This window comes from Cygnus atratus, chromosome 3 (genome assembly GCF_013377495.2).
Source record: "Cygnus atratus isolate AKBS03 ecotype Queensland, Australia chromosome 3, CAtr_DNAZoo_HiC_assembly, whole genome shotgun sequence".
In the NCBI taxonomy this organism is placed as follows: Eukaryota; Metazoa; Chordata; class Aves; order Anseriformes; family Anatidae; genus Cygnus; species Cygnus atratus.
Window position 1 is genome coordinate 104,012,092 of NC_066364.1, and position 11,722 is coordinate 104,023,813.

The 11,722-nt window shown below is 37.4% G+C and overlaps 1 protein-coding gene across 5 annotated transcripts in view; it reads right to left on the reverse strand.

Moving 5' to 3' along the window:
• Positions 1–11,715, reverse strand: part of CLIP4 (CAP-Gly domain containing linker protein family member 4) — a 29,595-nt gene extending 17,880 nt beyond the window's left edge. For 2 of the 5 annotated variants that reach the window (XM_035563695.1, XM_035563678.2), the window contains exons 1-8: positions 11,628–11,715; positions 10,639–10,676; positions 8,543–8,604; positions 7,812–7,955; positions 5,454–5,593; positions 4,468–4,561; positions 3,468–3,629; positions 1,167–1,285 (exon numbers count right to left, since the gene is read on the reverse strand). In XM_035563695.1, coding sequence (XP_035419588.1) covers positions 1,167–1,285; positions 3,468–3,629; positions 4,468–4,561; positions 5,454–5,593; positions 7,812–7,941 — 645 coding nt within the window. In that variant the 5' untranslated portion in view covers positions 7,942–7,955; positions 8,543–8,604; positions 10,639–10,676; positions 11,628–11,715. Of the gene's footprint in view, positions 1–1,166; positions 1,286–3,467; positions 3,630–4,467; positions 4,562–5,453; positions 5,594–5,906; positions 5,984–7,811; positions 7,956–8,542; positions 8,605–10,427; positions 10,480–10,638; positions 10,677–11,627 lie in introns of those variants that run through there. The other 3 variants (XM_035563686.2, XM_035563702.2, XM_050710072.1) reach the window with 3 other exon arrangements.
• Between the last annotated feature and the right edge of the window lie 7 nt (positions 11,716–11,722).

Here is an 11,722-nt window from a genome sequence, read left to right on the forward strand (position 1 = left end):
CTTAAGAACATTATTAGCACTCTGGACACATGAGAAAGGAGAAGAAGAAGAAAAAAAAGCACCTGGATACATCTGTTTACCCCAACACAGATTCAGTAAAGTAAGAAAGAATTCTGGTCTGTAATATCAATACTATAAAGCTAACACTTCTCAAAGAATTTATCTTTCCCAAGCATACAGTTTAATCCTTGGTGAGGCTTATTCCAAATGTAAGATATAATTAAATTAACACATATAGCATGTGTAGAATATACAAAAAAAAAATGGTGTCACATAAACTTGAACAACTTTATTCAAGTATTTATTTAGATACGGAGTACTGCATGAGAAACGAAATGAGGATTAAAAATCCTTTCCAAATAATTTCCACGTCCATACAGTAGTTACTGTGATTCCTCTGTGTCCCATGAGATGCTTGACCTACGCCAGAGTTAACCTTAACTCAAGGCCAGTTGACCAGAGAGCATATACACTGCTTGGCCTTCAGGCTGCTACAATGGCAAGTTCTGCCTACCCTCCCTTCAAAGGCATTAGTACAAATCTTAACCCGTCTTCCAAATTTCAATTTGTGGAAGCACAATTATCTGTGTAAAAAAAGAATCTGAAAACGGAGAACTGAGATACCACCTACACTTAAAAAAAAAATCCAGGATGGGTGGCTACACACATAGAGCAACATTTTACACTGTAACTGAGGTCTACTATTTGATTAGTAAGAAGAGCAGCTAATTGTTCTTCATTATCAGTTATTCATGCTAAGACTAAGTTTACTACTAAGCAATATACCGAATTGCTGGAGGTCACATACTGTACTCCTGTATTTCTGAAAAGATCCACCTTTCATGACAACTGTTGCAAAATACAAAGGCGTTTTAACAAATGAAAGGTAAAGCATCAAAACAGAACATCTTGAACACCATTTGAACTAATGAACCACATCGAGACATGAAAATACAAAATTCAACACAGAAGTATGACAAAGCATAGAAAGTCATCTACTACAAGTTACAAATAATTTTTCAAAAGCACTATTATCACTCCACATAATACATTTTTAGCTAACCAAAACCCATACATGCTGTTTTACTTTTTCCAGATATTTTTCCCCAGATGATCAAATTATTTAATTATTAGCCTTTTGATGTATATACAACCTAACACCTTACCCTAAAGGCAGGATTTGCTCCATGTTCCAGTAGACACTTGACGGCTCCTGTACATAGGTTAAATGCAGCAATATGTAAAGCTGTTCCAAAATCAAAATCACTGCAGGTAGCATCTACATCTGCAATTAAATATCATGTGAGGTATGCAAGTCTGTTAATTGAATATTTCACTTTACAGATTACTTGAGAGAACATTATTTTTTTTAATGAAAGTACATTAATTTTTATAATTTATATCAACATTTATACAGAGACACAATTAGCTATGTACTAAATGCATATGAGAAGTGATTCTACAAAGAATGTTAACCTTATTTGCATGTGTTTATTCAGACCATGTTCTAATCTGGAAGATGAGCATTTACTTTATTTTTTGATACTGCTATTTGAGATACCCAATCCACTGAGCTAAGACTAACAAGTAACTTTAGGTTTGCATGTAAATTAACGTTTCACTGATATTTATATTTTACTGTTTATAGACTTTAAACTTTAAAATCAGATGCAACTTCAACCAGTTGTTTTCCTTTATGAACAGGTAGTGGGACAAGGGAAAACTGACTATACCTCTGCTTTGCACAAATTTTATTAGTGATGGCCAAGAATTATGTAAAAACTACTGATTTTTATAATTCCTGTGTTTCCAAAGAATGGTACTCAAAAGGGTCTTGCACCGACATTTTGGAAAATACAGTACTGCATTTGACTAGAAGAGGTTTATCATGATGCACATTTCCATTAATTGTTCCCAGTATATCTTTTAATCAGCTGTGAAGTTAGTCTTTGGCACCTCTCCTAAACTATACAAGAGATGCCAATTTGAGTCAATTAAGAATATAACCATTTATTTAAAATGCCACTGATCTCATACAGAATCCAAAAGCCAAGAAGGATTTAGCAATAATATTCCAGTTTGAAATACTGGTGAAGGATGTAAAACTTTCCACCTCAGGGCTGTACAAGTCTTCTAGCATTCTCCAGTTACAGTCTCTATCCCACTAACCCTTTCCACAAGTTGATAAATAAAACTTATCTCAATTGTATCAACATTCTAATATGTTTATACTGAATTAATATTTTAGGGCACAAAATATAACAGACATAGATCATAAATACGTATATGCATGTCAACTTTATACATAGAGATTGACTGACTTTAAAAAGATGAAAGGTACCAAATTTTAACAGCTTTACAATTGGTTTTTGGAGCCCTATCTTTTTATTTTTTATCAAAAAGTCCTACAGGAAGGACATGGAGGTGCTCGAGAGAGTCCAGAGAAGGGCAACGAAGCTGGTGTGGGGTCTGGAGAACAAGTCTTACGAGGAGCGGCTGAGGGAGCTGGGGTTGTTTAGCCTGGAGAAGAGGAGGCTCAGGGGAGACCTCATCGCTCTCTATAGGTACCTTAAAGGAGGCTGTAGGGAGGTGGGGGTTGGTCTATTCTCCCACGTGCCTGGTGCCAGGACAAGGGGGAATGGGCTAAAGTTGCACCAGGGGAGGTTTAGGTTGGATATTAGGAAGAACTTCTTTACTGAAAGGGTTGTTAGGCATTGGAATGGGCTGCCCAGGGAAGTGGTTGAGTCACCATCCCTGGAGGTCTTTAAAAGACGTTTAGATGTAGAGCTTAGCGATATGGTTTAGTGGAGGTCTTGTTAGTGTTAGGACAGAGGTTGGACTAGGTGATCTTGGAGGTCTCTTCCAACCTAGACAATTCTGTGATTCTGTGATCTTTTTAAAAATATATATTTATTTATGCCAAACACTAAAGTAAAACTGTTCCTTAGATATGACCTTTCAGATAGCTCATATGTGAAGAAAAATGAGTATGCCAAAGCTGCTTCAGCCCCTAGTTTGTCACATGCTGTTGCCAAATCTCCACTTCTCCTTTACCATTCTCCAAATATTTCAAACACACTTCTCAATGATTAAGGCACTTAAAAACACTGAGAATTTGCCAGAATAGTTGCATCTTTGGTCTTGTGCATACATTCTCTTATTCCTCAAACAAGAACTTAGAATTAACCTAGCTGCATTCAGTTCCGTTAGATATTTCCCTACCATTTTGTACAAACCTCAAGCTTATGAACTTTAAAACACAGCAATGGATTCTGTGCATTAAACCACACAAAAAAAATAGGTTAAGAGAAAACACACCAACAAAATTAACTAGAAGAATAAGAAATTAGAAATTTTTAATGTAAAATGGGTAAGCAAACCCTACACTTAAAGACCACTACACATCAGCTTAGGATCAACAAAGGAACAAAATACTGACAACTATATGAAACAACAGTAATACCTACCTTTTGGCTTTGCGTTTTTCAAAATAACACTAATAAGTTCTGGAACATCAAAGTAAGCAGCATAATGCAAGGCATTCATATTTGTCCAGCGGCTGCGTAAACTGCTATCAGCACCCAGATCAATAAGCTGTGTTGCAAATTTTACAGCAGTTTCAACATCACCTGCAAGTCAATTTTTTTTTCAAACATGCATTAGAGATTTATCTACAGGACCTCAAAAAATATGCACGTGCTTATGTGTAACAAAATGTACATCAAGCTCTTAAATCTTACAGAAGAGCAATTACTATTAGATGCACTTCTTTTTAGGATTAGAATGCAAGAGTCTTTGCCTGTTATGATAAAAGAGCCAAAATCTCTACTACATTATGTAACACAACCTGCTTATCTCCAACATAAAGAACAGCAATCTGATAGGGAAAGAAAAAATACGTTCCACAATGATAAAGTTTATGTTAAGAGATCTTCCACCACCAGGAAAGCTAGCCTCTGCCAGACCTCACTATGAAACTTTTAACTCCGAGGAGAACTGGGTTCAGAAGCAACAAACACAACAGGGGAGTTCAGAGTTAAAAGAGCTCTTATTTCCAGTAGTTATGATCATCATAATGTAAACAAAGAAAGATTACTGTTTTCTTCTGACATGATCAGAGTGAAAGAAAAAAAAAATGAACAGCCAGCCACTTAAATGTTCTGGTTTTATTAACCTAAGACTGACTGTGAATACCTTACTTCACAGTTTGCACCTCAGTCTGAAACAGCCTTTGCTGTTATTAAATGTATGTTTAAATTAGTACTATTGTTTGAAATACCTGTACCACTAACTGCCACAGCAATAACCCCATAACATTTCCACATATTCCTTTCTGACGGACACTAAAAGCCAAAACTAAGCACTAAAAAAGTCTACTTCAAGAAAACCTTCTGTAATACTCATTGGAAGTAGCCTTTTTTTTTATTAAATAGGCTTTTACATTTGCAATGATGTTTCTTTACTCACCAATACCATGAGCCCCCGATTTACAAGTGTAATGCAAAAGAGTCATATCAGTCAGTCCATCTCTGTCATTCACATTGCAACCTCTTTTAATGATCTGAGAGACAAGAGGAAAAGAAGCAAATTTTAGCTGTACCATAACTTACTAAATACTGTAATTCATTTTAATGGCTAGTAGCAAAGAACCTTCCTAGAATGCAATGTAAATGCTGAACTGAGGAACATGCACAAATGAAATAAATTTGAACAATCTGAAATTCAGTGTTATCTGAACATCACTAACTTCACTATTTACAAATTTTAACCTGTAAATCTTTTTTTCCTTATATTATTACTTCTAACATACATTTTGCATGCTGAAAAGTTAACTGCTTTACTGAACAATAGGAAAACTATATCATTTGAAAAGTCTCCCACTGTTCTTTGGCCTCTCAACATTATTTATTTATTTACAAAAAGCCCCCAGTTATATTACGGTAGGAAGAATCTTTACCATACTTCCTCGCCTGTCTAGAAAAGCCTATAATAAAAATAAGAATGTAGGATGAAATAAGAAACAAGGTGTCCTATGAAAGCAAACTATTACAGAGTCCCAAAAAGATTTCAGATCCTATCTCATCCTGGGCCTTGGAAGCATTGCCCATAAGGTCAAGCTTCACTGTAATTTCATGTATCAGTTTTATGATTACTGTTAAATAGGAAACTGAAGCACCAAGGTAGAGGGCCTCTGAAAAAATAACCGTTTTGAGAAGAAACATTCAATTTCTACCATCTACCAAATGTGCTGAATTTTTAATCAGTCTTCTCCTTCTATTCAAATGAAAACTGAAGGTATGTGGAATACAAGGCACTGATTGGTAATCGTTTGTGACCTATAAAACCTGTACCTGCATTTATGATTAGTTCTGCTTTTGAATTAACTGTTTTAATTGATGTCACCATAATATTTCTTTAATGCTGTAAGCATTCAAGGATGTTGATTGCCTCACCTCATTCCCAATAACATCAATATTCTGCTGGACCTGTGGAACCCACTGTCTTAAGATAGCAAACAATTCAGAAATTGATGTTTTGGGGTTGAAAAGTATTTCTTGACATGCTGCATCATTGGGATCAAAGAAGGAAAACTCTGTTTAAAAAAAAAAAAGGAATAATTACGTACAACTGTAAGTTTTAACATGCTTTAAGAATACATCTATTTTTTCAGTCACAGATGCAAAGAATGCAAGAGATTCACTCCACTAATAATCACGCTGGAAAGTGAGAATATGATAAATACAAAAAAATGTTCCTTAATGTCTGTTCTATTTATACTAAGGTCTTGCTTCTACTTCAGAAAAAGCTTTGAACCAGGAACCAATACAATGGTACTGCAAAGGCTAATGTTAAGTTTAGGCAAGGACCAACAGAGATGGGCAATGAGTAGGCTAATAACGGCTTACCCTTATTTCTTCAAGCTAGGCAAAGACTGAAGATTCTAAAATGTTCCCAAGCACAGACAAGCCTCTTGATCTCTCAGCTGAGCAAAGAAACATGTACATGATTTTTCCATATGCTATAAAACATCTTTTTCTTCTTCCATCATAATTTGCATAAAACATTCCAAAACATACACACATGCACAAATCAGGAATGTATTCTGTGGCCTCCATTATTTTTATGTCATAAATGTATCAGTCACATCTGGTGGCAGATGCAGGTAACATACATTTTCCAAAATTAAGCCACCAAATCAAAACTGAGCTTTTGAGGCTGGGTACCTGGAGAACAACTGGTTTTACTATTAAAGTCTGAGGCAAAGAAGGCATTAAGTACCTCAGCCTTTTCCTCATCCTATGTTTTCCCCCCACATCCAATAAAGGATGGAGATTCCTAGTCCTCCTTTTGTTGCTAACGTATTTATAGAAGTATTTTTATTGTCTTTAATGGCAGCAGCAAGATTAAGTTTCAGTTGGGCTTCGGCCCTTCTAATTTTCTCCCTGCATAGCATCACAACATCCCTGTTGTCCTCCTGAGTGGCCTGCCCCTTCTTCCAGAGATCATATACTCTTCCCCCCTGCCCCTCAAAACTTCTATCCAAAGCTCTCTGTTCAGCCAGGCCAGTCTTCATCCCAGTCAGCTCATTTTTCAGAACATGGGGATGGCCTGCTCCTGCTTCTTTGCCCTTCAGGACTCCTTAAGGGATTCTGTCAACCAGTTTCCCAAACAGGACAAAGTCTGCCCTCCTGGTGGCAGTTCTGTTAACCCTTCTCCTTACTTTTCCAAGAATCAAAAACTATTATTTCATGATCACTATGCCCAAAACAGCCTCCAACCTTCACATCACCCACAAGTCCCTTCTCTGTTCACAAGCAAAAGCTCCAGCAGGGCACCTTCCCTACTTGGCTCACTCGCCAGCTGCATCAGAAGTTACCTTCCACACACTCCGGGAATCTCCTAGACTGCTTCCTCTCTGCTGTACTGCATTTCCAGCAGACATTCGTAAGTTGAAATCCCCCACAAGAAAAAGGGCTAGTGATAATATCGTATATCATACAAAACTTAATTTATCATATGAAACTTGAATTTCCTGCCTGTACTAACTCATCAAATGTGTCTCAAGAATGCCAAGTCTGCAAAGACAGAACATTACTTTACGTGTGTTTATTTTTCCTGAAAACAACTGATTGCTGTAGTTAATGAGCAGGAAAAATAGAGAGGGAAAAAATAATTTTTAAGGTGTATACATGCTATTTCAAATATATTATAATTGTAGCTACTTATGAAGATCCTTTAGCCACAGGGACATTTTAATATATAACCAGTTTTAAAAATTATTATAACTCATACATGTGAAGACAAATCAACATAATTTCAAAAGACAATCACCTACTTGCTAGTTTTCTGTTAAAACATGTTCCACAGTCCTTACCACTGCAAACAACTACACTTCCAACAGAAATATTCCCCTATAGTTTAGTTCAAATACTGAAATCACACTGAGAAAGTGTAACGCTACAGATTTTAAATGTGATGTAGATGCTTAACTAGATTAAAATTTGAACTGAAATTTTGCATCTTAATATCCAGCTTTCTGTTTAGACCTACAAACATCTAATCATGTGTACAGAAGAAACAATAAAAATGAAAATACATTATAATTAAAAATGTATGCAATAAAAAAAAAATGGGGAAAGAGTGGGTCTTTATCTTTCATTTTTCTTTACAAGAACAGAGAATCCATTTAATAAGCAGTAATCTTTTTGTGGAAAGAGGGCATAAATAAAGAGTTGGTAGTTCTTCTTAACATTTATTTTTCAAACTTACTCTCTGCTTACCACAAAATCATTTTCCGTTAATGTACATACCACAGTCTGAAGGCATTGGTGCAGCAGCAACAGAAAAGGTAACAGATGTTTCGGAGTTTGGGAATAAAAAACGTCTTTCAGTGAGAGAATCTCCTTCTAAGGAACGTTCTGGGAGATCTTCTACAGTCATCTTCTAGAAAGCCACTTTAGTAGGAGGGAAAAATGAATGAATAACCTTGTTAGAAATACTCTGGATTAGTTCTATTGTAGTAAAATATAATGTATGAGATTAAAATCTTTCCTTTTTGCAAACAAATTATTACGACTATCGCATCCTTGCAAACCAATAAAATTTATTTATTCATAAAAGCTAGTAGAGTATGGTGCCAAGGATAGCCAACTTCTAGACTGGACATTGTCAAACTCGCATGTTATTAACGAAAACATGAAATTTCTCCCTGTTTTTCCATTTGGGCAGTGATGAAAAGAATAATGCTGTAACTAGCAGCTGCACTGTAATAATGAATGGATTAGTATGTTTTACAGCTTTATGAAAAGGTGAGGCATAGAGTACCTTTCCTCATACTCAGCGTGCATCTTTCTCTCCTTAAACCTGAGCAAGAACATGCTACCAGCTACTGCTTTCTCCTCTTTTCAGATTCTCATGACTTCAATCTTCCCACATAAAGCTGCAGACAATTCATCACTGAGTGATTCACTCCTGGACTCATGATTCCCTGTCATCTCCTTTCCCAGCTTCTCCCCTCTGTGTTTTAAAATAGCATACTTACCACAGTGTTGTAACCCCCACCCTGGTGTTATTTCCAGTCAAATTTTCAGGCCTCGCAGCAACCTAGGAAAGAGAAGAAAAATAAAACGGCCGCACAGAATTCTAGTGACATTTTCTAACAACCGGGACAAGTCACATTTTAGTTACAGCCTGCATGCTAAGATAAGAGCTGGCTACCACTTGTAACTCATCTACTTAGGCAAATTCACAAATAAATAGAGAAAAATGTTATTCTTGAGAGAAAAACAGAAACTACCAGAGGCTACATCTCACAGATGAAAAACTGAAATTTGAATCTTCATGACTAAGTATAGTAAAAGTATCACTTCCAATAAACAAACCTAAATTTTTCATTCTGGAGAATACTATACAGTCCTCTTAAACTCAGGAATTTGTTTAAACACTTTGCCTGATAGAAAGAATTCACAGAGCTTCAAGGCATGTTTATTTTTATTACACTTAATCTACACACAAGTGAATGAGTGGGAAAAAAAAAAAAGAGTAATTTTTTTTTTTAAGATTTATTTTGTTTTGTCCATCTTACACACAGCAATCCACATGTATGAATTTATTCTAATATTTCACCCAAATAGATTTGCCACTTTATTTGGGAACCTTGCACAATCTTCATTCAAATATAAAAAGCATTTTAGCAATGGGTTGCAGATGCTAACCTTGACAAATAAAAATAAATCCCTCCTCTCTTCTTCTGTATCTTGTACAGTTCACCTTGTCATCAACTTGGAAGAGGTATCCAGATGAAAACTTAAAACTTTTCTCCAACTAACTCATTTCCTCAGTCATGTACAGCTGTAAAAATCCATGTGCTCACACAAAGGAAAGATCAAGGAGGAGGACACTAGGAACAGGCAGGACTATTTCTTCCCATTCTTAATGCATTATCAAATTGCATTGGCTTAAGCATCCTTAGATTCAACAAGGCCAAAAGTATCACTAGTTATTTCAATTGTTATTTTTATCCAGGAAGGAAAAGTTAAACTTTACATTTTGAATGTCAATTTAAAAACATCCTTAACACAAGAAAGTCATTGCTGTCAGTACGATGGACTCTTAAGATGTCTCTTAAAATGCAAGTGACTAATTTAATCTCTTGTAGGGAGCAGTAAAGTAAGTTTGCTACAATCTAATATTTGTTCAGAGGCTGCAGACAAATCAAAACAAAGCAGTTTTATGAAACAGAAAGTCTCCCCACATCAGTTTTTCATGGCGAGCACATCAGACACTCTCACAAAGTGCACAAGTAATATGCATGTGTATAGAAGACAGTTGAACCTGTTAAATCAGAAAAAAACACCACACAAGAAGCGATTTATATCCTTTTTGCACAGCACTGTTTAGTACAACAGTGAAGAAAAAGAAACACCGTGAAAAGTAGTCAGACCTGATGAAGCAGATCATAACAGGAAGAGGCGAGATTTGTAACATGTGATTACAAAAGCTGCTGTAACAAGAGATCAGGAGAGACAGTTGCAAATTAATAGAAAAAAAAAAGTCGTTTATTGCACACAGACTGAACAAAGTAAAATCTGTGCTTTTTCAAGTATCCAGGTCATTGTTTACTTTGAAGGAACACGTAAAACAAAGTGTCTACAAGGCAAAAAAAATCAATATACAACAAAGCAAAGTAAACCAGACAGGAAAACAACCCAGCTTGTTGGGTAGATGACATGAAGACCCAAGTGCCATCACAAGTGGTTAGCGTGATACATACACACACAAACACCTGGAAAGGCAAAAGGAAAGCAAAAGTTTGAAAACAATTTCAAAGAAATGAAGAAGACAAAAAAGACCTTGTCCTAAAAATAACTTCCATTTTGAAGAAAAACACAACATTGAGGTATTAATAATATCCAAGATATACTGACTCAGATGGGAAGTCCTGGTGAAACTACATCTTCCAGAAAAGCAGTGATGTTCCTATAGAAAAGGTAACATTAATAAGATCAGAAGTTCAGAGAGACAGAAGGAAATGGTTAGATAAATTAAATGAAAAACCACCAGTTTTCTTTTTCATAGTATTGCTGAGCTACGCTACTATTAAGTGCAGTTTAGCACAAAAGAAAATACCATACTTACTATTTGCCAGCCATATGTTGTTGTAATCCAAGTGCAACCTGAAAACAGGGAAATATCATTGGAAAAAAAAAATAAGAAAACTTGATGGAGTCATCAGATGTACATGCTTTTACGTTGGCAAGACTGAAGAGCAAGTACAAGCTTCTCAATATCCATACATTACACAAAACATGCATGGTTTATTAAAAAAAAATTATTAATACAGGATCCAGATTTTTTGTGTACTCCAGACAATTTGCAATCTTATTTTACAGTACTAGTAGAAAGTTTTTCTGCAACAACTATAAAATACTTGCAAATACTAAAGTACTTTAAGTGATGCAATGCAATTGCTCCAGGACTTTGGTAGCAGGACTTGTCACACACAGGATGCTGTTTTTGACAATAACCACATATAATGGACTACTTATGGGCCCAAAAATGTAAAAGCAAGAAGAATAACTTGCTCCAGAGAACAAGGCTCTTGTACAAATGCTAACTAATCAATCTCTAAAATTTATGTTATGGGCGAAGGACGTGTGCGAATACAGATGCACTCATGACTGTTTTTCCAGCTGGTGCACGGGGGGCTCTCTTGCAACGCAGCACTTTCAGAAGCTGTAAGTTTAGAACAGTTCTGGTTTCAAAGCTGTCACGTTGCCTCTGCTGCTGCTTCAAACTCTCATTGCTGCGCCCTCCCGACAAAGGCAAAGCGCAGCGGGGAGGCCGTGCAAACGCCGCCGCACGGAGCTGTCAGCAGGGCAGCGGCGGCTCCCGGCAGCTGCGGCCAGCGCCTCCTCAGCAGGTCGGGCCCCCGCCGGCGTGAGGGGCAGCGCGAGGCGAAGCACCACGACGTGCCGGACCCCGGGGGTGCGGGCAACGACCCCCAAAGCGGCCCCCACTCGTTAACTGGCCGCCTCCGGGCAGCGCCGTGAGGTGTCCCCGCGCCCGCCCAACGGTCCCAACGGTCCCAACGGTCCCGCTCCCCGCGGCTGCCCCCCGAACCGTACCTGCAGCCGGCGGGGCGCTGCGCGGCCTCCCCCGCCCGCACCTCAGGCCCTCGGCCTACCGGCGGCCAGCACCGCCCCCCCGCCGCTCAGCACCG